The sequence below is a fragment of the Aspergillus pseudodeflectus genome (assembly GCF_044049435.1).
Source record: "Aspergillus pseudodeflectus strain CBS 756.74 chromosome Unknown BJX68scaffold_57, whole genome shotgun sequence".
NCBI classification, from domain to species: Eukaryota; Fungi; Ascomycota; class Eurotiomycetes; order Eurotiales; family Aspergillaceae; genus Aspergillus; species Aspergillus pseudodeflectus.
This window is the reverse complement of record NW_027263833.1, coordinates 57,130-81,827: the sequence shown is the minus strand read 5'-3', so window position 1 is coordinate 81,827 and position 24,698 is coordinate 57,130. Positions and strand designations below refer to the sequence as shown.

Genomic DNA, 24,698 nt, shown 5'->3' with positions numbered 1-24,698 from the left:
GAGGTGTGTGGAAATCAGAATGGGAAGTGCTGGGATTTGATGGTTGCCTTGCCGCTGGGGAGGAGCTCGGCAGCGGGGACGCTGAAGCGCGGCAATTCGTCAGACGATTGGGAGATGCCGAGTCGAAAAAGGAGAGGCGGACATTTGATTAAATCGTCCTGGAAAGGGGGGACACTCACATGGGATGAAGGGGTGCAAATCTCTCTGTTGAATGTCGAGAGGGCGTTGGGTGAAGACGAGGATTAAACTCACGAGAAGCCCAGGAAATATGGAACGTGGAGAGGAGGCAGAGTGAGGTTCAGGGCAGCCGAAGGTGGAAGCCCGAGGAGGATGAGGGAGCCACTCTTAGTCGTCAAAGTTAGTGGCTCGTGAGGAGCTGGAGCTCATAAATGGAGCCAGAGACAAACAGCCTGTCGTGACGTCGATAAGAAAGTGCGCTTTCAAAAAAGGAACGCCGATCGATCATCGATGACCTCGACTTTCCACGGAACAGGAAAGCGTCTCACATCTGCAGACACTGTGCCACGCTGCTTATTTGACCCCAATAATTCAAGTGTCAGCAGTGGCTGCTCTTCTCAACTGCAACAGAGTAGCTCCTTGCTCAATCCGCCGTCAGTACTGTCGCGATTAATTCGGTGTCAAGATGAATTACGTAGTCTTGAAGCTCCGATGGATCGACGGGGAATTAGTGGACGCCGGACTTGGATCTATTGACTGCCCACATTTTGCACCGCCACAAAACAGTCGTGCCACAATTTAGTTGTCAAAAGAAAAGGAGACTCTCGTCGCTCAATTCTTGCTCAATTCTTGAGCCAAACCCTTGCTGTGCCGATGAGGATCGAATATGATCGTGAAGCATCCTTGTGGACCACCAAATAGCACCTCGTGCCCTGCCAAGAAGGCCAGGAGTGTCTCTTCCTGTGGGGGTTCCAGGCTTCCAGCGTCGAGCCACGTCTGATTCCGGCGAAGATCGGGCTATCTTGTTGAGTGATCACTGATCTCTTGTTTCTTTCCAAGCAGCACAGTCCTCTGACGCGGGAGTCCAATCAGATCATCCGCATTATATTAACTAGCCCAAAACAGCTGATTAAAGTCACAATCCAGTGCCATTCTGCGCTCCAAATCGAATAAACTAACTGTCCGTTATTGTGGTCAAGAGCAGTCAAGTCGTCTTACACGTGGCATGCAGAAGAAAAGGCATCAGCTGTCTGTCGCTGTCGAGCTTGCAAAAGAAAAGAAACCCCATCACATCCCCACTGTGTACGGAGATGCGCGCACCACAGTGCAGAACTCTCCAGAGCAACAACAAATCGTGCGGACTTTCGCCACCCCAAACTCAATTCAATTCCCTCTTCCATCGGCTGCAGTAGTCAACCACCAAACTTACCTCAGTACTAGCGGCGCATCGTGCGCAGGCTAAAGCCGCCGGCTGTCCAATCCCCATGCTAGATTTCCAGTCGGAGCGAGGGATATCCCTCCCGCCTCAAGGCCGGCCTGGTCCCAGACCTCTCAAGGTCGCTTCTCAAATCTTGATTCTTGTCACCTTCAGCTGAGCTCCTCTCCTCCGTCTCGGCTCCAAGGCAGGCAGCCGTATAAGGAACATTGCGCATCTGTGAGGTTTGTTTGTGCTATCGGCGAGGACCGACTCTGAAAACTGGGCCCGGATGCTGCATTGACCGTCAGTTTTCCACACGGAGCAATACATCTGCCGTTGAATCACACGATCACACAGATGTGTTTATGCATCTGGGGCAGTTCCTGTAGTTCCAAGTGGAGTTGATAATTGTCTGTCTCACAACAGGACTGAGATCTATCGGGCTGTCTGTCTTTCGCCTAGCGGCGATCATCAGCACTAACTTCGGCGAAACTTTGCTGTGTTTGGATTGCATTTTGCATGCTTTGTGCAACATACTTGGTCAGGAAGTATTGGTAATTAAGATTGTAGTCGTGCTGTATACTAATTTTGCGTGGTTTTTTTGACTCGGGTAGAGATACATATATCTGCATTGTTCTATAAAAGTTTTTTTACTGATCAAGAAAATGATTTTCAAATTGAATCCAGCGAAATTGTTAATAGCATGCATGCATTTGTCATTTCAGAATGTAGGTATATTTAAGAAAAATTATGAGACCGTTTTTCCAGGTGTCAAACTACCCCTCTCATTACCTCTTCATCATTGATTCGAAACTCACCGTCCAAGACGAATGACACCAGCGGCCATCAGTTTCTGAATTTTCAGTCGAACCTGTGCGTTCTTCATGTGCTCTTGTAGGGCAGCAGGGTCGCCCTTCGCCTGCTGGAGGATGCTCTGCATGACGGGGTCTTGGAGGATAGACATGATCTATGCAAGTTAGCAGTATTCACGGATGATTCATTGGATCTTCCATACCTCTGGATCATTCTGGATTCGGTTCATGGTCTCTTGCTCGGTTTCTCCAGCACGAGCACTGAACTGGGCGTCGAGAACCTTTTGCTGCTGCTGCTCGATCTCGCGGGCGTGGGTTCCGTCATCGTGCTCCAGGGCATCGGTACAGGCGTCTAAAGCACGGCTGTACTCCTTCATCGCGACTAGAGCCTGAGATTTGCGCATGTACGCACGGAAGAACTTGGGATCGAGGCGGATGGCCTCGTCGCAGTCCTGGACAGCCTGGGGGAAGGCCATGAGCTTGATAAGGGCGGCCGCACGGTTGGTGAATCCTCGAGGGTCGTTGGGAGCACGCTTCGTCATCTCGGTGAAGGCATCGACAGCACCGGGCCAGTCAGCCTCCTGGAACTTCTTCTGGCCCAATTCGCGAGCCTTCTCGGCCTCCTCAGGGTCGATGTACGCGTCCTTCTTGGCCTTGTCTCTGGCCTTCTCGGCATTGCGCAGCTTAGTGAGAGCGTCCGGAGTTCGGTGTTCCGTCAATGACTTGTTGTAGTTCTCGATAGCCTTGTCAAGGTCGCCTAGCCTCTCGTAGGCGGTACCGATTCTGGTGAAAGACCTGTTGATATGTTAGTATCGAGAAACCGTCGATGGAAGGGCCCTTCATACTTGGCAATAATCTTGAAGTCGGCGCGGAGCTCACGTCCTTCTTCGATAGCCTTCTGGCATGTCTCAATAGCTCCCTGGAAATCGCCCTTCTCAAACTTAGCTGCACCGATGTTGTTGAGGTATGTGACATCCTTGTGTAGCTCCCACGCCTTGTTATAGTGCTCAATGGCCTCGTCGAATTGCTTCTTCTTGTAAAAGTCGTTACCAATCTGCTTCTCAGCATCACCTGCCTCCTGGGCCTTCTTCTTGGCAAGAGTCTCCTCATCCTCGGGCTCGGGTGCCGGCTCAGGCTCAGGTGCCTCCTTCGGAGCGGATGGGCGGACGTCGGGCATCGGCACGTCTTCTTCGGCCTCTGTGGCGCCGGAGGGACCGCCAGCCTCGGGAGGAGCTCCGAAGCTCATGTCAATACCCAACAGCACACTCATAACCTGCAGGAATCGGGGGTCCTTGATCTCCTCTCCAATGCTGTTCGGGTTTTGTTGAAGGCGCTTGAGCTTCGCCATGAAGTCGCCGTCGGCGAGAAGGGCGGAGGTCTTCGGATTGCTGGACAGCTTCTGGAAGAGCTGGGGGTCGTTGAAAATGTTACCAAGCCCTCCCATGGGGTCTCCGGTAACGCCGTCAGCCTGGGCTTCAGCTTCAATGGCTCTCTTCACGGCGTTGAAACCGTTCTTCGCCTGCTCATTCGTGGGCTCGATCTTGATGGCTTCTTCGTAGGCATCGTGGGCGGACACTTCTCCTGTCAGCAGAATGTAAAACTTTCAGAAAGATAAAGACATACGGAGATCTCCTAGACCGCGGTAGGCGGCGCCCTTCCGTTGGTGGCCCTTGGACCAATCTGGTTTGATCTCAATGGCCTTCTCGGCATCGGCGAGCGCCTTTTCGTATTCGGCCTGAGCAGCATAGACGGCGGAGCGGTTGGAGTAGAGGACGTGGTTGTTGGGGTCAAGGGCAATAGCCTGGGTGAACTTATCACTATACAAACAATCAGTAAGTTGCACTTGATGTCTCACCATCCTCGTTGAAGCGGGGTAGAATCTACTTACATAGCAGTCGGGTAGTCTTTGGCAGAGAAGGCCTTGTTGCCCTCGGCCTTCAGAGCGTCGGCCATGTTGTGGGATGTCTAGGGTGTGAGAAATGATGAAGTGAAGCTGTGTGGAGAGTGATACTGATTAGAGTCGACTCTGGCGCCGACGCTGCTAATATTGATGGACTCTGAGCTTCTGGAAATTTCCGAGCCCAGGCCGCCGATTGCCTGAGGCTGCCAGGCCAACAAAGAGATGCGGAGCTCTGATCCGCGCTAAACCCTTTATGACTCAAGACGCTGGCCCTCTCCGAAGATTTGATTTCCAGACCACAAAAAAACATCTCTACTTCTTGTCATTGCACACCTTTCCCTCACTCCGCGCCCACTTTCTTTCAGACTACCAAGACTATTGGTCGGACTTGGTGTATCTCTGAACATGCACTTCCATGAGCCTTTGCGGTGATTGTGACGCTTGGTTTCTTCTCAAATGGCCTCCGCGGGGGCGTCTGGCGGCTCTGTGACTGAGCTCGCCTCCAGACTATACGATGCATGCGTTAGCAAGTTTTCCGCCGACCATCTCTTTTACCAACAAGACCTCTTGGGTCTGGACATTCTTCCGAAGAATGACCTCCCGCTTCTTCTTCAATGTACACAATCACTCGTCGACCAGAAACTATTCCGACTACTCCAGGGTAAAAATGACCGGCTGGCTTGGAAGATTATCCCCAGGGAGGATGCCGAAAAGTAAGCCTTTACTTGGTATACTGCTCCGCGATGGGGAAAACGGGTACTAACTTCCTTCTCCGTAGACTGCAGAACCTTAGCCCCGACGAAAGTTTGGTCTACAATGTGATTCATTCGACAGGGCGATCGGGAATCTGGGTGCGCGCCATCCAGAACCGTACCAATCTACACAAGTCTATCCTCGACCGATGCCTCAAGTCCCTCGAAGGAAAGAACTATATCAAGAGCGTCCACAATGTCAAATTCCCCAGTCGCAAGATGTACATGTTGGCCGGTTTGGCACCTAGCGAAGACGTTACTGGCGGCGCATGGTTTACAGACGGAGTTTTAGACGAGAACTTCATCAACGTTGTCTCCGGATTCATCGAGTTCTCGGTCAGCAAGAAAAGTTGGTACGAAGTGCCGGCCTCAGACAAATCCCGCAGCAAGCGGTTAAAGACAGCGGAGGGAAGCGTGACGGTTAAGAAGGAGTCTGGCCAACGGGAATACCTCCCATACCCTCCAGGCTACAAGGGCTATCCCACTATTTCCGCCTTGACCGCGGCCGTCAACCAGAGTGGTATTACCCCTGTTCGCCTAGGAGAAGAAAGCGTCACACAGCTCCTCGAAATGCTTTGTTACGACAACAAACTCGTAGCCCTGAATAACGGCGAATACTACAAATCCGTCAAGAACCCAGAAGAAGTCAAAGCCCGGCAAGCACGCAAACCAGACGAGGATCCATCCGCCACCGATGATCGATTAGTCCGGAACGGCATGACAGAAGTGCCCTGCGGGCAATGCCCTGTCTTTAATCTCTGCGTGCCGGGCGGCGCCGTGAGCCCGGAGAACTGCGAATACTTTGAGACTTGGATTCACGAGAAGAGCCCTCTCTCTTTCTAGTCCAAGCCCTTCAATTCGGATTGACTGCATGACAGGATTGGCTGTATGGGGTTGGTTGAGTATATGGTGTACAATACATGCTCACTCTGTGTGGGACGGTCGATGTTTTCTTTGCATAGCGATGGCGTTGCATGGTTCTGCCCTGGATGGGTTAAGCTTAGTCTTTATTCACTGACTATCATGGGCGATTTATGTCGTAAAATAGGATAGTCGAAAGCGAGGGAAAATGTGGACAAGATACCTTTAAAGTCTATGAGATAGTCATTGGCGACCTAGAATACTGTAAGAGATATTGTTACGGCTCCAGGTTTGCCCGCTGTAAGCGGTCTTGAATTATAGGCTAGCATAACATCATGCGAAGAGGTATATAGTACATTATTCGGCAGCCTTTGCAGCTAAACAGTCGGGGCAGTACCACTTCCCTACTGGCTCCCTTGTCAATCCAACGCACTTCCAGTGAAACCATTCAAACTTGCAGTTCTCATTATCGCAAGCAACCATATCGCCGTGGCTGACAGTACGGCACGTGCAATAAACCCTGGTATCCTCGTTTCCCTCATCTTCGTCGTCATCATCCATGTCTTCATCCCCGCGGCGTTCACTGTTGTTCTCAGAATCCGAGACGTCGGCGCTGCTGAGCATGGAATCGTCGTCTTCATCGTCGCCACCTGTAGCGGACGGAGATTTCTTTAGTGATCCTTGCTTGAGGCGGCTTGCGCTGGACGAGCGCTTGGTTGGCTTTCCGTTTAGGGACTTGAGTTTCTTGAGTTGTTGATGCGGCGCGAGTTTCTTCGTTAGGGCTTTTTTAATCGTTCCTGTTGAGCGTGGACCTGCGCTTCCGGCGCGGCTAGATCCTGGTGTTCCGGCTTTGGGCGTGCCTGGGCCTAATGATGACTGTCGGAGATTCGAAGATGCTGCAGGGAGTGTCCCTAGTGAAGCGTTCAATCGCCGCCGCTTATTCTCCACCGCACCGGCTGATGATTCACGTTGCCGCTGTTGAAAGTGTGCGGCGGCCGAGGCAGGGGTTGCCGGGGCAGAACTTCGTGCGGTATTTTGTGAAGCTAAAGCGGATGCCGAATTAGATCGGTTGAGCGAGAGGTTTAGCCTCTGGCCAGCACTCAGAGGGTTCGCGTTGCCTGAAGATGCGGCCAAAGGGGATGAGTATGAGGCGGCTTCGGTGGAGGAGTCGGGGAAAAAGATTCTTGGAGGATCGCGATATTGGTCTTTATTGTTGAAGAGGGAGGGAATCGGAGGGTCGTTTGAGAGTACGCCGTCGCTTTGTAGGTCACGGATCTTGACGTCTAGCTTCTTGATCTGCCTGTCCAACAAAATACACGCCTTTTCGCTCAGGTGTATCTTCTCGTCTTGTAGCTGTTGAGACCGATCTAAGCTTTGTAATATGGTCTTTGAATACTGCTCTTCCTTTGGATTCGGCGTTAAACTGCCGTTGAGCTTGATAAACTTTTGGATACTAGCATCTTTCGAATTGATGACGGCGCGACAATCTTGAATGATCTTGTCTTTCGCTTGTATTTCTTCCATCAGATGATTTATTTCCGCGGGGAGGTTGGCGACATCGTGGACAAACTGCTCCAGCACTGAAGCGCAATCCTCCTGACCATGTGCCATCTTTCGCCGCAGTTGGTTCCACTAGGACAGCGCACCAGAGCGCGTCCGCAAGACGTTCGTAGTAGACCGGAGTAAAACCTCGAAGACTCGTTGATAATGCAGCGGCGAGTGTTCCGGCGGCGAAATCAAGATGGAAACACGATAATCAAACCTGATATTGATGGATGGATTTAGGATCGTTGGCCTGGTGGTACTCTTGCGAAATGTATTGAGAAACCGCGGATCGGATATGGTGATATTCCGCTAATGCGCCACATGCATCTCACTAACCACATCTCTTCAGCCACAAATGGTATTGTTCTAAAATAGATTGTCACGTTGGGTCTATTCGAAAAGAGAAAGTTTGTGAGCAGGCTTCCCTCAACGAGCTGGTTACCCGACTATTGGAGGGGGTTCGGTCTTTTGGCCGGTGGAAGGCAAGCTTTCCGATATCGCACCGTTGGGGATCTATATGCGGGTGTAGATATAATCCTTACGTCCATTCGACACCTACAGTTTCAGTTATCCCAATTACGGGCTGGAAGGATACTTGACATTAACAGACTCGCTCTTCATATTTTATAGAAAGGAAAACAAAGCCGCATGACGTCGCTGTGATATTGCTTCATCCTAATGCAAACTGTGCAAACTGGCCTCTTTTTGGAAGTCTTCCCCGCGGCTTTCCCGCGGCTTTTCAGGAGCCCATTTGACTCGGGTTCCTAAGCTTTCGGTGTTGTACTCCTCTTACGCTGCTGAGAGTATTGGTCCTCTCTAAGTTCTCGCCCAAGTGAGGTCTGCAATTGAAGCTGCCCACTACACCGACGCAAAGACTTCGCCATGGGCGACCAACCAGCTGCCCCGCTCCCGGAGGGGATCACGTCTCTGCTTGATACTGATCTCTACAAGCTGACTATGCAATGCGCAATTCTCAAGTACTTCCCTGATGTCCGTATGTATATTGCGCGTCTACTATTACTGCTTACCAGCTGACACGTTCGCGAAGACGTCACATATGGATTTACCAACAGAACCCCGCAGATGAAGTTGACGCGGGGTGCATATAAATGGATGTTGGCCCAAATGGATAGTATGTGAACGACTTGGAGCCTTCAAGGTTTATGGTAACCTTGCTAACAATTGAGCCTCCCCTAGGACTTGCGAATATCCGAGTCACAGACGAAGAGATAGAATTCCTCAAAAAGCGATGCTCCTACTTCAATAACGCCTATTTGGAATTTTTGACGACATTTAAACTCACCCCTTCAGAGCAGATTGATATCAAGTTTACACCTGAGAAAGATACCGGTAGCGACAATGACTTTGGCGATATTGAGTATGTTGTCAAGGGCTTATGGGTGGAAACCATCCTCTACGAAATCCCTCTTCTCGCCCTGACCAGCCAGGCATACTTTATGTTTAGTGACAAGGACTGGAACTACGAGTGCCAAGAAGAGAAGGCATACCGGAAAGGCTATGTCCTGCTGGAGAATGGGTGTACTTTTTCGGAGTTCGGGACCCGGCGGCGTCGCGATTACCATACCCAGGATCTGGTCATGACGGGGCTATGTCGCGCGGCGAGAGAAGGAAAGGCGAAGGGTCTTCCTGGTGTTTTCACCGGAACCAGCAACGTCCACTTCGCGATGAAGTACGATGTCGACCCTGTTGGAACAGTTGCGCACGAATGGTACATGGCCATCGCAGCCATCACGGACGACTACGAAAACGCAAATGAGCTTGCGCTGAACTTCTGGCTCGGCTGCTTCGGTGAAGGCGTACGTTCAAAACCCCCGCCACTACTACGCAAACCGCGACTAACTAGAGACAGGTCCTCGGAATCGCACTAACCGACACCTTCGGCACACCCGCGTTCCTCGACGCCTTCCGCAAACCCATCCCCGCATATACCTCCGCCGGCGCCGGCGCAGTCACAACCTCAGCTTCAGGTCCCGGCACAACCGCAGATTCCACTGTACAAAGTGAGGCGACAACAAAGCCCCCCATTGCCGCACCGCTTGAAAATGGACACGCGGAACCAACCAGCAAAACTTACGCTCAGGTTTATACCGGTGTGCGCCAGGACTCGGGAGACCCCATGTACTTTGTGAAGATGGCCCGTGACTTCTACGACAAGGAAGGCATTACGGACACAAAGACAGTCGTATTCTCAGATTCATTAAACATCGAGCACTGTCTTGAGTATAAGGTCCTCGCCGAGGAGGCTGGGTTCAAGCCTGTCTTTGGTGTTGGCACTTTCTTTACCAGTGAGCCCACCTTTCAGCTTCTACATCCTTCAGAGTCCAGGAGTATAGATAACTAACTCTTACCGTTTACAGACGATTTCCTTAACACCACCACCGGCGAAAAGTCTAAACCTCTCAACATTGTCATCAAGATCTCGTCAGCGAACGGGCGACCGGCCGTTAAGCTGAGCGACAACATGGGCAAGAACACGGGCGATAAGGATACCGTGCAATCTGTCAAGAAGAGACTGGGGTATGTTGAGCATGAGTGGGAGCAAGGGGATGAGAGTAATCGCTGGGCGAGGAAGAATTAGGTGACAAGTTACCATATGATATATCTACGAGTTGAAGAAGATTAGAGAGGGATTGGTTGATAGAAAGACCGTGACGTGCCGTCCAATTCGTGAGGAACGAGGGATTTTTTTGCTTCATGGTTGTACTATATCTCACATTTAGATTGAGAAGATAAGAATCATACGCTATGGCACTGGCTCGATTTTTAGTACTAGTACAGACAGTTCAACTTCGTACGGAGGGGGAGGAAACCAAGAACCCCGGCATCGTGGAAGCCTGCAAGAGCAGACAAATCGCTCAAGGACCAACCGACGCTGATGATACATCACCGTCATCAATCACTAGCATCTCAAGACCACTAATAAAACAAGGTGTGATGGAAATCGTTACTTCGTAAAAGTCTAATAGAGCACGACGCATTATAACATTTCATCTCCGGACATAAAACCCAGATCCCGATCCAAATCCCCCGTGATACCCGTATTCAGATGGCTGTGGCTATCTCTATGCCTCGCCGGAGGACTTTGCCCATGCCCAGTTGGAAACGAGAAAAGGTCTCTAGGTTCGTTGATCTCTGCTGTCGGGTAATACTCTGGGTTGGCATCTGCCCAGCGGAGCAACTCACCTGTCCAATCGAGGTCTAGGTCGGGGCCGTTGGAAGGGTTAGTGGTAGGAGGGGTGAAGTTGGATGTGTACACGTCGACGTCGATGTCGAAGAGATCACTGAAGATGAAGGGGGCGGTCGATGAGGATGGATGGTTTTGGTGAGAGGGAATGTTGTTGTGGGCGGCAGAGCGATTGATAAAATCGCCTGGTGGGGTCGGTTGGTCTGGTTGGCGGCTGGCCGGGGTATCTTTCGTGATGCTGTGGTTCAGGCCTTCGGTTGTGTTGGGTTGACCAGGATTGAAAAGAGAAGACAGGTCTTCGTCTTCGCTGGGAGGTGTCCAGTGGCTGGGTATTTCGGCCTGTAAAGGCGATTGGATACTGTGTGAGCTTTGTCTCCGTTGCAGTCCTGGGGTTTGTGGTGACGGGGAGTTATCAAATTGAATGACCTTCAATAGTGCCTCTGTGCCATGGGATTGCGCCTTTACGGCTGCTTCAATATTGGCCACCTCCATGTCCGCAGCTGGGTAAATCTCCTTCAATCCCTGGAGGACTTGGAAACACCGTTGGAAGTTGGAAATGCTGCTTTCACGAAGAGAAGGGTCGTTGGACATAGAGTTGGCCAAGTGAGCAACAGCAGCCGGAAGGATGACGGTTACGCCAGATTGAGGGAGATATCGTGTGAGATTTAGCTGGTTAAGACCTTGAATGATGTGAGTTATACCGATAGCAGCCTCTTGCATTTTACTTCGTGCAATATTTGCCAGCTCAATGCGCGATTTTGTTTGGTCTTTCGCAGGGCCACATGCCCATGGGCGATGTAGGGCACTGATAGTCGCATGATACAGCATTCGGATCATAGCGCCATGGAGAAGTAGGACATCTTCTCCGTCATTGAACTTTGTCTTTGACGCCGGGATAAACTGGGCGTCTTTAGGTAGTGCAGACAACCACGAATCCAATCGTTGGCTGCAACGGGCCAGCTCCGATTCTGAGGCGTGCCTTGGAATAAGGTTAATCGTTGTTCTGTTCGTGAGGCCAAACTGATATTGCGAAGGAGTGTACTGGGCAAAAAGCACCCGTCCAATGCACTGGCAGAGTTTGGTTTTCTCAATGAACATGGTCGCAAGGCGTTTCTGGTGAGAAACATCCTCTAGCTGCCGACAGCGAAACTTCTCGACCACGGCGGGATGGAACGGTTCAAAATCGAAGTCGTCTATCTTTAACATCGGAAGATTGCTCGACCCTTCATTGACCTGCGTTGGGCGTCTCATGCCCATGGCAATGAGACGATCACGGGAGAATAAGCACCACCACAGACGCGTTCTCAGCTTTTTTGTTCTCAGGTCCATATTGGATGATGATGGGTCCCTATTCAGCCCTATAGACTGAGCGTTGGTGCTGCAGATGCCAATCCAATCCCAAATATCCCTCTGTGGGCAGTTCATATGGTCGGACCAGTACGTCATGAGAAGAAGGGTTTGCACGATTACGATGCGATCGTCTTCACATTCAAGTGAATATAGTAGCTACAAAGGCTGAACGTCAACGCCGTCCAAGAAGAATGGGTGAATAAAGAATGGATTGACATACCCTCAGTCGTGTATAAAACGTATTGCGCGCAGCCTTTCTTGTCGTAAATCCAGCAGCCTGTAGATGCTCCAAGTCCACAAAAGCTGTCGCCACAAACATAACGGCCTGGAAGAGTAAAAGACTAATGTTCCCGTCAGGGTCGTTTTCGGCAACGCATCGTAGGAATTCCTGCAGGTTCAGCACAGGCAGAAAGCTGTGAACCCATCTGATATAGCAACGCAGGAGCTCTGTCCGCAGCCCGCTCTCTGGGATACTCAGCGCTCCTCGAAAGCGAAGAAACTCCAGGTCCTCCTCAGGTATCCTGGACGGCAGTGGTTTTAAGAAGCGTGGCTCTTCGTCCAGTATAGCAATAAGCGGATCGAAGTCAGGGTCGAGTAGGTCCTGCACGGTCGATACCATATTTGCCAGTGGTAAAGACGGCGCGTGACCCCTGGTGCCTATGGAGCGCCGGCTCGCGGAGAATCTGCTCTCATGGAGCCATGGAGTATGCGCATTATAGCCTAAGACGTTGCTGGCCCTCCTCGCTGTGTGTTCGTTATCAACAAACCCGGCATCTGACTGCTTGCGCTTGGCTGTCGCCATCATCTTGCTTGCGGAGAGTACAAGTCTGCCGGCAGCATCCGAGGCATGGAAAGAAGATCAACAGGATCGGCGTTAGCCTGTTAACTTGTCAAGCTGTAGGCCAGAATAGCGTTCTCCCCGATGCGTGTGTAGGCGGTGTCCAGTAGCGCCCCTTGGGATGAGAGTGTATCGGCGACTGAGTGCTGTGAAGCAGTAAGGGAGCTTCAACTGAACGAAAATGGGCTGTGGGGGTGGGGGATTCTCCGGACATTCGAGGGCTTCCCCGCCAACTTGATGGGCATTCTTCTTGATCCAATAGGATGCCGGAGATTGAAATGGAGAGAAATCGGCATATTGGGGGGGCTGAGCTCGGCGAATCCGTTCCACTCATGAGTCTGGAGAAGGGGTGGAACTAGAGTCGATTTGCCGATTTGAGCATCCGAGATTTATGCCTTAGGCAGCTTTTCACACTGGGCCTGGGCAGCTACTGCCACCGGCCAATCACTTGGAGAGTTGAGCAATGAGCAGATACTCTCCAGCAAGAGCACTCTGCAATGCAATGATTGTTGAGAATTAAGCTTTATTTAAATGAGCCCCGTGCCGAAATGGACATTCTGTCAGGTATGAGGCAGAAAGAAGCCGGCTACTGACCAGCAAGCAGTCCGATGTAGTGAGGAAGTTCGGTATGATTGTTCCAAATAATTCTATTAAACGCCGATTGATACAGGAATCCCAGATAGACAGTGCTTATGCTCCAAGAGTAGCAAAAGGGACATGCCTACAAAACATTATATAATACACCATTCCGTCATTCGAGGGTAGCGAAATGTCGTTTGAAATAGATTGCTCGCGTCGTCACAGGTGCATAATGGTATTGACCATGTTCAAACACTCCATTCGAGGCTTGCGATGGGTCTGGAGGCGTTTAAAGACTTCAGGTCTAACGTCAGCAACAGCGCAATAACGGAGCAGATCAAGAGCGCGACTTACGGAGGAAGAAGGAGCTCGGAAAGGCTGCTGTGAAGGAAAGCAACACCAACCTATATACAGAACATTGTTAGCAATCTAGTCCAGAAAGAAGACGTGAAGGGATGCGACGTACGCCGAAGACCAAGATGCTGCGGACAATGGTAGTGTTCTCGGGAGAGGTGATCTGCTCGTATGTGGCGCTGAGGAAGCCCTTCTCGGTCTGTCTGGGAGCCATGGCTGGATGTGATTATCGAGTAAAATGCGTTCGGAATAGAAAGCTGGTATCAGGGACGAAGATGGTAGATGAAAGGTTGACCAAAAGCTGCTCCGAGAAATTTGGCGGCGATGCTTGGCACCGCCTTGCGCTTGGAGCTTTTCACGGTCGCCGTATTTATCACCGAGCAGCTTCGCGACTGATCTATGTTTGACAAGCTTAATTGGCGCAACATCCTAGAAGGTTGAAAATCAATTGAAAACTATCCTATTGATAATTGCTCCCTTATATCTGCGTCTCTTTTACGCTTCTTGGCCTCTTGGTCTCGCGTCTGTTTGGAGTTGTCCACCGCGAAGTCCACCGCGAAGTCCGCCGCAACCATGACGAGCGTGGATGAGCTTTTCAAGGTAAGTCCACGTTCTCACTGATCTTAAGGCGCCCTGACTGATGATACAAGAAACCGTTGTCGGCAGCGAGTGCCAAACGGAAATTAGATATCACAAAAGATCCGAGTACGTCCCGCACCCCTACGGTTTTAGACACAGTTTCAAAGCTAAATTTGCGACAAAACAGACGAGCTATACAAAGCGGCCAAGCTGGAAGCCAACGGAGATGTCAAGTCAAAAGGAAAGGCGCCTATGGTAGAGGATGAAGAAGAGGACGACGGCTATGCTGGCCCGGAACTGCCACCCGATTTCGAATCCGAAGACATCCCCGATGACGAAGAAGGACGCTTCTTTGGAGGAGGAATGGAACGGGAGACAGCTCAAGCTATGAACTATATTGACGAGCAAGATCAAGGAGAGGTTACAGTATGGGCGGCAATGCATCGCGTGCTCGGTTCGATCGCTGATTCTGGTATAGAACGAGAAATTCGATGTCGCGTGGCTCAGGCGCTTTGCCGTAAACTTCGAGAAGAAGATATCCAAGAATGCCGAACTACGGGGAAAGTTTGAGGGTGACCCTCAGAAGTAATTGTTTTCAATGGAGTTCAACATGTGACAATCGGCTGACTCTTCAAAGGTTCATGGCGTCCGAAGCTGATTTGGATACGGAGATCAAAAGCCTGTCCATATTGTCCGAACATCCCGAGCTATACCACGAGTTCGCCAAGTTGGGCTGCGTCAGCTCGCTAATTTCCCTTCTCTCACATGAAAACGCCGACATTGCCATCGATGCGATCCAGATCATCAGTGAATTAACGGACGAAGATGTGGAAGCAGAACAAGAGCAATGGGATGGGTTGGTAAATGCAATGGTACGGACTCATTACTGCATGGTCAAACTGGAATACTGATTAATTAGTTGGACGCGGACCTCATTGAACTTCTCGCTCAAAATCTGTCACGGTTAGATGAGGAAGCAGAGGCAGACAGGGCAGGAGTTTACTATATCTTGAGTAAGTGCCATATTCCTCTCAGATGGTGCATTTCTGATAGACTAGATGTGCTTGAAAATCTTGCGTCACAGGCCTCCATTGCCGAGAAGATTGGACAGGATTCGAACACGATGCCCTGGCTGCTTGCGCGGATACAAAAGAAGGAAAGGCCAGTGAGCCAAAACCAGCAATACTCGGCGGAAATTCTGGCCATCCTTTTGCAGTCTGGTTCAAAAACCCGTGAGCGCTTTATTGGTCTCGACGGCGTGGATGCTCTACTTCAGCTACTGAGCCAGTACCGGAAGCGTGATCCTGAAAAAGATTCCGATGAAGAAGAATATGCCGAAAATCTATTTGATTGCTTAACATGCCTCGTGGATGATGACGCTGGAAAAGAGAAGTTCCTGGAAGGGGAAGGCATCGAACTTGCGCAAATCATGCTCAAAGAAGGAAAGTTTAGCAAGGTTCGAGCGCTCCGAGTGCTCGACCATGCCCTAGGTGGTATTGGAGGCGCGCCTTCATGTGAAAGGTTAATCGAGGTTGCGGGATTAAGGACGATCTTCGGCATGTTTATGCGCAAGGTAGGCTCTACGGGCGTCGCATTGAATGCAACTAGCTAACTTCTGACAGCAAGAGAGCCAAGTCATAGAACACTTGCTGGGTATATTCGGGTCTCTCCTGCGTCTTCTTCCTGGACAATCACCACCGAGAATCCGCACTTTGGCCAAGTTCATGGAGAAAGACTACGAAAAGATCGAGAAGTTGGTCAAACTGAGACGTGACTATGCCTCCAGGGTGTCACCGGTCGAGCAAGCTATTGAAAAAGAGCGAAAACAATTTACAAAGGAAGAACAGGAGGTCATGGAAGCCGAATGGCTTTCGCGGAGATTTGATGCAGGTCTTTTCTCTCTGCAGGTTGGTCCTCTAACTTAAGCTGTTCATCCCGTATACTAACACAATACAGCTTATTGATGTCATTCTGGCGTGGTTAGTCGCCGAGGATGACGGTGCTAGGAAGAAGATTGTGTCAGCTTTAGCAGATCGAGATGAAGATTTGTCTCTCATTCGCAGGACATTGCAAGGTGAGTATTACTCGTGCCCTCGACCAACTAGTGCTATACTAACTATAATCAGAGCAAATAGAAGGTTTGTCAGAAGAAGGGCCAGGAGAGAAGGATCATAAAGAAATGCTGCAGACACTCCTGCAATTTTTGTAACATGTACTTTTGGCCATGAGTCTGGAATATATTCTCTACTAGTATTGACACACTCATGCCCATGCCAGTAACAGACAATAGTGGAACAACAGTAGGAAGCCAAGAGCACCTGACATAACAGCTCACTTTTTAAGTTTGGTAGACTTGAGGGGCAGGCCGGCTACCTGCGGAGAAATGGCAATCTCCGGTGAGTACACCCTGCGAACAACCCCCCCTCATTATCTTACCTTTTATTCACTCAAGATTGAGCCCGAATACGTATCATCACTAGATTGCAGTCGGCCTGCACCCATGGGGCGCTTCGAAGTTGTTTCTCGAGTAAAAGTGTAATCACGTGACTATTATCAGCCCTACAACGTGCCAAGCTTCTGTATAGGCAGGTGCAGTGGTATCACCAGGGAGGGTTGACGGAGGAGAAGGGATGCTGGTTAATTGCGTTTATATTGTCTGTAACGGGGAAAACAGGATGTGTGGCCATTCAATTGTTCTCATCCATGGTCTATCTATCTTTCGTCAATCGCAGAATGGCCGGTATCAATTCCGGCCTCAGTTTCTAGTAGCCATGAGGCCGGAATTGAAACCGGCCACGCCAGATTATAAGTACCTGGTACTTTCCCGCCTAATTCTCTCTCTGTTCTATCCTCACAGATCTCGTCTCTTCTCTACCTTCATAACCACACTCCAAGCCTGAACTATCTCTTGTGACACTTGCACTTTATCCTCGCTGCCTTCACCTTGTCCTCCTTACCTTTCTTTTTCTACCTTCTTCGCCCTCTTGTTTCTACACTCTCTGCCTTTCCTATTTCTTTTCTGTTGCATAGAGGAACATGTCCCCATCCAAAATTCTCCCAGAATCGTCTACAACTTTGGAGTTGTTCCCTCATATCCATGATGACCCTGCTACCCTGCCGCATTCCTTAGATCCCTTCACCATCACCACCTCTACTGGCTTTCTTCCCTACCTCACCTCCCCTACCACCCTCCCAGGTGTCTTCAAGCCCTTGGTGTCACTACTTGGCCGTCTCCCCGTTGTCAAGCATGATGGTACTCCGGGTCTACTGGCTACCTATGAGTTGGGTCCTGCCGTGAAGGAACTTCCCGACTTGACTAACGAGGTTGACAAGCTGGTCACTGCTGATGGAAGTTTGGATCTTTACACAATCATGGCTGTCTTCCGTGACTACTCTTTCCTGGCCTCTTCTTACCTTCTTGAGCCGTGCTGGAAGAACTGGTGTGAGAATCCTGATGGTGGTTATGGCCTTGGTCGGGATGTCCTTCCCAAGTCTGTGGCTGGCCCACTGTACCGTGCTGCTCAGATGTAAGTGCTATCCCTTTGCTTCCCTCTCTACATCAAGTAGCCTTGCCTTTAAACAAGTGTCTCACTACTTACTCTTTAGCCTGGACATCCCTCCATTCATGTCCTATGCTGCTTCATACGCACTCTTCAACTACACCCTAGATGACCCGGCCAAGGGTTTGGTATATTCCAACCTTCGCCTCGTTAGAGCATTTGAGCGTGGCCTGGACCCTCGCAGCTCTGAAGCAGGCTTTATTCTCACCCACATCGATATGGTAAAGGACACCCCTGGCCTTATCACTGGCGTGCTTCAGGTCATCGACACGCTGCAGCAAGGTGGGTCTCGATCTACCGTAAATGATGGGTTCCGGGAGATTCTAGCTTCTATGGAGAAGATTGAAGCGGGGATGGAAGGTATGACACCAGCAGTACATCCACTATCTTTTGATAGTTTCTTTGAGCACTCAGAACTAACACTCGCAGACATGTGGGCCAACTCCAAGCCGTCTGACTACCTCTCCTTCCGCGTTTTTATCTTCGGCATCACCTCGCAATCCATGTTCCCCAACGGAGTCATCTATGATGGCGTCGAAGGCAACAGTCCTCTCCACTTCCGCGGCGAGAGCGGGGCCAACGACAGCATCGTGAGTCTCTGAACTCCAGACCAAGCCAACCGCGAAGAAAATCCCTAACACCAAGAATAGATCCCTCTTCTTGACCATCTTCTCGAAATCCCAATGCCCAAAACGCCTCTCACCGAGATCCTCCATGAGTTCCGTGCCTACAGGCCTCTTCCCCACCGGGAGTTCCTTGCCCACATCCGTACCAAGGCCGAGGAGCTCGGTGTCCGCGATTTCGCCGTCCAGGACACCGAGACTACCATCCTCTTCCTCCGGACTTTGAACCACGTGCGTAGTTTCCGTTGGAGACACTGGCTGTTCGCTAGGGAATACATTATCCGTCGCACCCCTCATCCTACTGCGACTGGAGGAAGTCCAATTGTTACTGTAAGTGATCTTACCTGGATACTCTATTCAGATACGAGCATCGCTGACCTGGATTCCACAAAAGTGGCTTCCAAACCAGCTATCTGCGGTTATGGAAATGATGATCACTATATACGAGGCTGTGCTTTCCCCACGCAAAGCTCAGGGCACTGACGGGTATGGTGGCGCCTGTCAGAAGCTGGTCGAGCCTATGATGGAAATGGTGCGCGATCAGAAGGAGAAGCTCGCGAAGGAGGTTGAAAAGTGGTGCAAGGAGAGAGGCGTTTAGGAAATGGCTCGTGATAGATCGACGTGCTTCATTTTTGCGTAAAGACATTCTATCCAATACATGGCAACCCTACTAGATAATAACGGCAAGGCCCCTTGATCGTCCATAGTCAATAGCATCAGACGAGATCCCCTCGCAGCCCTTGATATAAACGCACTCCACATGTGCCTTGGCATCAGTTGCCTGAGCATCAACAAGCGTCTTAAGAGTCACACCCGTAATATCCGTGTACGAAAGATTAAGCACCTTCAACGCCGTAAGCCTCTCGATCAAGAAATAAATCGTTGTATCATCAATCCCCATAATATGCGCCACATTCAGCGTCCTCAACTGCAACGCATACTCGCGAAGAAGCGTAACAAGCGTCGTCGCTGTAATCCGAAAACAGCTGTCCACATGTAATACACGGATTGGAGCTTTGGCTTGCGCAATAAACGCCATCAACGTCACATGAGTAACCCAGGGGACATCGCTGAATATCAGGGTGTCGAGATTCGGGAGGTGGAGTGGTTTATCGTCTAAGAGAATGAAAGGAAGAGCCTCGATGGCGGCGCCACCGTGGATGCGCAGGAACTGGAGACTGGGGGGGAGGACAAAGTCGCCGCCCACGTAGATGCCGCTTATGTCTAGTCTCTGGAGGCGGGGAAAGTCGGCGGGGTTGAAGGAGGGCGGATAGGGGACGAAGATTTGCGGGTTCGAGTGGAGGCGGAGTTCGGTGAGGTTAGAGAGTACAAAAGGCGTTGGAGTCGGGGGTTCTGTGGGTATCATTCGGGGAATGTAGAGCGCCGGGAGGTAATTCTCGGCGACACCGGACTCGGTCGTGCCGAGAGTTATGCTTTGCAGTTTTGGGAGGGATGACGGCCACTGGACATCGGCTTCGCGGGATTTGGTGGCTTTGTGGATTTCAATGCGTTCGAGGTTGGGAAGGCTGGAGAGGAGATTTGTCAGGGTTGACTGGGGTATGGGTGTTTCTGCGGAAATTAAGAGGGTTTTGAGCTGCTTGCAGCCCTTAAAGAGTTCGTAGACACCTTCTGATCCGAAGGGGCAGAGGATCTCAAGATGTTGGAGATTCGGGCAGCGGCTGATGTACTCGAGGACTTTACGGATAGATGCCTTCGTGAGATTCGTCACGACGGCTTGCGTTAGCATCGCTTTTGAACGTCGGATATAGGATAAAACAGAGGACCAGTGGATCTTGCTGCGAGCTCCGGAAAAGTCTAGGCGCATCCATAGATCCCGCATTGAGGAGAGGAACCGGTCCCATCCTTTGGAGACTCGAAGGATGGCACTATATATTTGATCAGAGGCTAAAAGGACAAGGCGCACTGCTGGACTTACACAAGCTCCCTGAAGTCAAAGTGCTCTACTACCATCCTTGCAATTTCATATGGAAATACACTGAACGGATCGTAGCACTTGGATATCAGCTTATCCTGAAGCTTCTGATGCATTGACTCCACGACCTGCGTTGTTTAGCAGGTGTCTGAACGCAAAGATCATGGTATTAACAGACCGGACGGCGCAAGCTATCCTTCGGTAAGGACTTTAATGCGTAGGCATACACTTCAAGGGCTTTCTCCGGCTTTCCGTCCAAGAGCAAAGCCTTGGCACAGCGTAGGTAGCCCTACAGATGATCAGCACAAAGTATCATCGACGACAACAACAGTCCGTACCCGCTCATCTTGCTTATTATGCTTGATCATTTGTCTTGAGTCTTTCAAGGCTTGGTCATATCGCAAGAGTTTGGTATATGTTGCTGCTCGATTGTCCAGCACTGAGAGGGCATCCACATCGGGACACTTTAGTGCCTGAGGCATCAAAATTAGCTCAATCTCTCGCTTCAGACCACGATTTCCATCGCTGCCAATTCGAACGTTGACGAAAAGCAAATATACCTCTGTAAATGCTTTCGCAGCAGCTTCCCAGTTACCCTGGCCATATAGATTCTGGCCCTGCTTCTGGAGCAGCGCGGCTTCTCCTACGTGACCGTTAGCGCTCCTTTCAAGACGTGTTCAGAGAGCGGACGACGTACCTCGAGACCCCATGATCAATCATTGACACTAACCAAAGTCAAAACCATTGTTCTGGGTGACAATCCTCAAAGATGATCTCCAAATAACCTATCGAATGATGGATGGTCAACCTGGCAACCGACGCCACAGAACGAGCGGGGGGTGCGGTTCTGGTCTCTGCACGCCGCCCCACAATCTAACGGTGTTTACTTTCTTCCCCTTTTGGAGTGTTGCGAGACGACTGATTTTCCGCAACAAAACCTCGCCCGGGGACGCTGCACCTCGGTCTTTCTTATCTCTACTTTAATAACCTATGGTGCTTGCAGGACAAGCACGCCCATCATGGAGCCGCAGGTTGATCTGCAGGCTGCTTCCACTTACATTAATAATGTCTTACTTGCCCGGGGCCTGGTCAAAAGCGGCCGGCCGATTGATTTCGCAAACCCGGAGGATGAAGATGGCGGTGTGGCGACGACCATGGCGCGGATTATCAACCTTGTGAACGACTTGGTTTTACGGCGAGACGTGAGTCTGCCCGTGCGCAATGCCGATGCTGATCAAGTCAGACCTGACTAACGAGGATGAAGCGCGAAGCAGAACATCGGGAGAACCTTGCCACGACGATCCGGACCCTACGAGCGGAGGAGTCTCACAAGACGGTCGAAATTGTACGTGCGAAAGGGACACCATGGTAGACGGTCGGGCGAGGGATTGCAGGGCTAAACGTCTGTAGGAAAAACTCCAAACGAAGACGTCGGAACTAGCACGATCACTGGCACTGGCCGAGGCGCAAGAGCGGGCCCTGAAAACCAACATGTCGAGCGCCGAGGCGACGGTCCGGGGCCTGAAAGAACAAGTCCAGCGCATGAAGACGACCGTTCAGCAAGTCCGATCTCAATGCGCCAACGATATCCGGAAACGCGACCTCGAATTACAGAAGCTGAAGGCCCATTTGGCCGACCGGCAACGAGGAAAGCGGGAGGGCTTGGGCGTGACAACGATCAATATAAACCCAGCTGCGAGTCAATTGTCCCGAACGCGGTATCTCTCAGGCGGCGAGGGTGTCCACGATCCAGGATACAGCTTGAAGCAGGAAACAAACGAATTCCTTACGCAACTTTGCCAGACCCTGAGCGACGAAAACGACTCCCTGATCCTCCTAGCACGAAACACTGTCAACACATTGAAAGAACTACAAGGACTGTCATCGGAGGATTCTGGCGCTGAAAATGGATATTCTCATGGAGCGACCAGCACGGGCGCTCAAAGATCGACACATGGTGGCCCTGCCGTCGCAAGCCTACCTGCATCATACGAAGAACTATCCGGCGAGATGGACCAAGTGCTGGAGCATCTACGAACCCTGCTTACAAACCCTTCGTTTGTACCTCTGGAGGAGGTCGAAGTGCGAGATGAGGAAATCAAGCGACTTCGCGAGGGTTGGGAGAAGATGGAAAGCCGGTGGAGACAGGCCGTCTCTATGATGGATGGCTGGCACAAGCGAATTGCGCACGGTGGAGGTTCTATCCGGGCAGAAGAGCTTCGTATGGGATTAAAGCTGGATGTTCAGGTGGACACGAGGCACTCTCGAGTACGGGATGGGGATGTGGCAATGCATTCACCAATCTTTGAAGATCAAGAGGAAGAGGAGAACGAGTTCGATGACGGGGAAGACATGGACGAGTCAACATCAGCCCAAGAGGCCATCGAATCACTTCCAGAGCCACAACCTCAGCCCAGCCCGAGTCGAGCTCTGAAAGAACGAAGCGATAATATCGTATCAGCGGCACAACCGCCACGGAAAGAAGTCGCCTTCTCCGAGGGGTCACGTAAAGTCGCAACAAAAGCACAACCAGAGGAGGACGATACGATGCCAGTCAAAGCTCATCAGTCTGATGCTGTAACGCGAAGACCGTCACGGAAACGGAGTGAATCTACTAGTAAACCGCAAGGGCCACGGCCGGTAGGTTCTAGCAGAAGGTTCGGGCCGAACACAGCTGACCAGAATGACTGCATGCAGGCCCCCACCCGAATGAGCGTACATCAAAAACTAGCAGCTGCTGAGAGTGAAGCTCGAGCAGCCGAGCAAGCGCGCCGAGAGCAAGAGAGTCGAAAGAGGAGTCGCGGAGGCAAAGTGGCGCGAAAGAGGACAGGCGATCGTCGACGAAGCACACTAACGAGCGACGAGCTGGGCGAGTTGATGGGGATGAAATAGCATCATATACCCATTTTGTTTTTCCTTCGCATGTTGTATATTTTCCTCGCTATTTTTTAGTTTGTTAAGCAGAACACGAACCACCCATAATGATATCATGGCATCATGTCGGCTCCGCAGACCTCGGTAAAATTAGACTTCAGGCCATGAACCGAATTTATACTTAACCTCCTCGTCTCCGCATTTCTCCATCTTTTCGCTTTTTTCGTCTCTTCTTTGTAAGAAAGAAAGTAAAACAGCGCCCCAATTGAAGATGCCCGAAACATTTACTGGTTGGGTCGCGCGCGACCCCAAGTCGCCATTAACCCATGAACCGTTCACACCAAAACCCTTCGAAGACACCGACATCGAAGTCCAAATCAGCCACTGTGGTATTTGCGGTAGCGACATCCACACCATCCGCTCGGGCTGGGCGCCTGCCGACTACCCCTGCGTCGTCGGCCACGAAATCGTCGGGACAGCCGTGCGCGTCGGCTCGAAAGTCACTCCGCCAACACCGGACGACACCGTTATCAAACCAGGCGACCGAGTGGGAATCGGCGCGCAATGCTCCTCATGCCTCAAACCAGACTGTGAAGCCTGCGCCGACGGCGAGGAGAGCTACTGCCCGAAAATCGTGGGCACGTACAACTCCCGGTTTCCGGATGGGAGTAAAGCATACGGCGGCTACGCGAATCGATGGCGTGGCCCGGGGCATTTTGTGTTTAAAATTCCAAAAGAATTGAGGAGCGAGGAGGCGGCGCCGATGCTTTGTGGCGGAGTGACGGTGTTTGCGCCGCTGAGGAGGTTTGGTGCGGGACCTGGGAAGAGGGTTGGCATTGTGGGGATCGGGGGGCTGGGGCATATGGGACTGCTTTTTGCCAAGGCGCTGGGGTGTGATTCTGTGGTTGCAATCTCGCGTTCGAGTGCAAAGAAGGCCGATGCGCTTGGGTCTGAAGGAGGAGGTCAAGGGCTGGGCGCGGATACGTTTATCGCGACGGGCGAAGACAAGAACTGGGCAAAAAGACACGCGCGATCTCTTGATCTGATTATCTGCACTGTTTCTGGCGAGAACATGCCTCTTTCAGGATACCTGAGGCTTTTGAAGCGCAACGGGACCTTTGTTCAGGTTGGCGCGCCGGAGGAGCCGTTACCAGCACTGCGGGCTTTCTCCCTCATCCAAAAAGGCGTCAAAATAACGGGATCAAATATTGGCTCGCCCGCTGATATCCGGGCGATGTTGAAGCTCGCAGCGGAGAAGGGGGTGCGGGCTTGGGTGCAGACGCGGCCGATGGACGAGGTTAATCTAGCGCTGGCGGAGATGCATGAGGGGAAGGCGAGGTATCGGTATGTGTTGGAGACTGGGGGCAAGGTGGGAAAGCTGTAGTGTACAAGTAACTACTAGTTATTATCATTCATCTTCAACTTTCAAGGTCCTCGGGGGTACTCCGGTTGAATGCTGTATCCAGCAAATCACCCGTCAACGTTTCCGCGGATAGCAAGAGTCATGGTTGGCTGGTTATTTCCCAAGTTTCTCATGGAGAAGAGGCTAGTCGTGATC

General features: G+C 51.2%; 10 protein-coding genes across 10 annotated transcripts; 5 read left to right on the top strand and 5 right to left on the bottom strand.

Moving 5' to 3' along the window:
- Window positions 1-1,964: 1,964 nt before the first annotated feature.
- sti1 (Hsp90 cochaperone STI1) lies at window positions 1,965-4,231 on the bottom strand. The gene is made up of 5 exons (XM_071041508.1): window positions 4,076-4,231; window positions 3,811-4,004; window positions 3,033-3,762; window positions 2,391-2,982; window positions 1,965-2,342 (listed from the first exon to the last, which is right to left on the bottom strand). Exons 1-5 carry the CDS (start codon window positions 4,138-4,140, stop codon window positions 2,190-2,192), a joined length of 1,734 nt encoding a protein of 577 aa, XP_070894588.1. The 5' UTR covers window positions 4,141-4,231; the 3' UTR covers window positions 1,965-2,189.
- A 145-nt stretch (window positions 4,232-4,376) lies between these two features.
- BJX68DRAFT_245502 (RPC34 RNA polymerase subunit family protein) lies at window positions 4,377-5,968 on the top strand. Its single transcript, XM_071041507.1, has 2 exons — window positions 4,377-4,800; window positions 4,866-5,968. Exons 1-2 carry the CDS (start codon window positions 4,544-4,546, stop codon window positions 5,680-5,682), a joined length of 1,074 nt encoding a protein of 357 aa, XP_070894587.1. The 5' UTR covers window positions 4,377-4,543; the 3' UTR covers window positions 5,683-5,968.
- A 1-nt stretch (window position 5,969) lies between these two features.
- Window positions 5,970-7,504, bottom strand: BJX68DRAFT_245501 (putative PHD finger domain protein). The gene has a single exon (XM_071041506.1). The coding sequence runs from the start codon at window positions 7,309-7,311 to the stop codon at window positions 6,058-6,060; it is 1,254 nt and encodes a 417-aa protein (XP_070894586.1). The 5' UTR covers window positions 7,312-7,504; the 3' UTR covers window positions 5,970-6,057.
- Window positions 7,505-7,994: 490 nt separating this feature from the next.
- Window positions 7,995-9,928, top strand: BJX68DRAFT_172152 (nicotinate phosphoribosyltransferase). Its single transcript, XM_071037067.1, has 5 exons — window positions 7,995-8,239; window positions 8,294-8,377; window positions 8,443-9,062; window positions 9,116-9,551; window positions 9,624-9,928. Exons 1-5 carry the CDS (start codon window positions 8,128-8,130, stop codon window positions 9,842-9,844), a joined length of 1,473 nt encoding a protein of 490 aa, XP_070894585.1. The 5' UTR covers window positions 7,995-8,127; the 3' UTR covers window positions 9,845-9,928.
- Window positions 9,929-10,232: 304 nt separating this feature from the next.
- Window positions 10,233-12,705, bottom strand: BJX68DRAFT_172158 (transcription factor domain-containing protein). The gene is made up of 2 exons (XM_071037068.1): window positions 12,021-12,705; window positions 10,233-11,956 (listed from the first exon to the last, which is right to left on the bottom strand). Exons 1-2 carry the CDS (start codon window positions 12,603-12,605, stop codon window positions 10,244-10,246), a joined length of 2,298 nt encoding a protein of 765 aa, XP_070894584.1. The 5' UTR covers window positions 12,606-12,705; the 3' UTR covers window positions 10,233-10,243.
- Window positions 12,706-13,252: 547 nt separating this feature from the next.
- BJX68DRAFT_245499 (putative TOM core complex subunit Tom6) lies at window positions 13,253-13,864 on the bottom strand. The gene is made up of 2 exons (XM_071041504.1): window positions 13,684-13,864; window positions 13,253-13,621 (listed from the first exon to the last, which is right to left on the bottom strand). The coding sequence occupies exons 1-2, from the start codon at window positions 13,783-13,785 to the stop codon at window positions 13,568-13,570; spliced, it is 156 nt and encodes a 51-aa protein (XP_070894583.1). The 5' UTR covers window positions 13,786-13,864; the 3' UTR covers window positions 13,253-13,567.
- Window positions 13,865-13,954: 90 nt separating this feature from the next.
- On the top strand, window positions 13,955-16,576 carry BJX68DRAFT_245496 (beta-catenin-like protein 1). Its single transcript, XM_071041503.1, has 10 exons — window positions 13,955-14,171; window positions 14,222-14,276; window positions 14,338-14,576; window positions 14,629-14,735; window positions 14,788-15,022; window positions 15,070-15,163; window positions 15,209-15,723; window positions 15,773-16,057; window positions 16,107-16,224; window positions 16,277-16,576. The coding sequence occupies exons 1-10, from the start codon at window positions 14,145-14,147 to the stop codon at window positions 16,357-16,359; spliced, it is 1,758 nt and encodes a 585-aa protein (XP_070894582.1). The 5' UTR covers window positions 13,955-14,144; the 3' UTR covers window positions 16,360-16,576.
- Window positions 16,577-17,004: 428 nt separating this feature from the next.
- On the top strand, window positions 17,005-18,967 carry BJX68DRAFT_172097 (indoleamine 2,3-dioxygenase family protein). Its single transcript, XM_071037066.1, has 5 exons — window positions 17,005-17,677; window positions 17,757-18,070; window positions 18,140-18,300; window positions 18,361-18,663; window positions 18,728-18,967. The coding sequence occupies exons 1-5, from the start codon at window positions 17,187-17,189 to the stop codon at window positions 18,929-18,931; spliced, it is 1,473 nt and encodes a 490-aa protein (XP_070894581.1). The 5' UTR covers window positions 17,005-17,186; the 3' UTR covers window positions 18,932-18,967.
- Window positions 18,968-19,003: 36 nt separating this feature from the next.
- BJX68DRAFT_271116 (Leucine Rich Repeat domain protein) lies at window positions 19,004-20,976 on the bottom strand (the record flags this gene model as incomplete). Its single annotated transcript, XM_071046876.1, has 5 exons — window positions 19,004-20,219; window positions 20,270-20,394; window positions 20,445-20,555; window positions 20,605-20,909; window positions 20,964-20,976. 5 exons carry the CDS (start codon window positions 20,974-20,976, stop codon window positions 19,004-19,006), a joined length of 1,770 nt encoding a protein of 589 aa, XP_070894580.1.
- A 309-nt stretch (window positions 20,977-21,285) lies between these two features.
- Window positions 21,286-24,524, top strand: BJX68DRAFT_258087 (uncharacterized protein; the record flags this gene model as incomplete). The annotated part of the gene is made up of 5 exons (XM_071043465.1): window positions 21,286-21,468; window positions 21,531-21,611; window positions 21,695-22,906; window positions 22,964-23,077; window positions 23,412-24,524. The coding sequence occupies 5 exons, from the start codon at window positions 21,286-21,288 to the stop codon at window positions 24,522-24,524; spliced, it is 2,703 nt and encodes a 900-aa protein (XP_070894579.1).
- Between the last annotated feature and the right edge of the window lie 174 nt (window positions 24,525-24,698).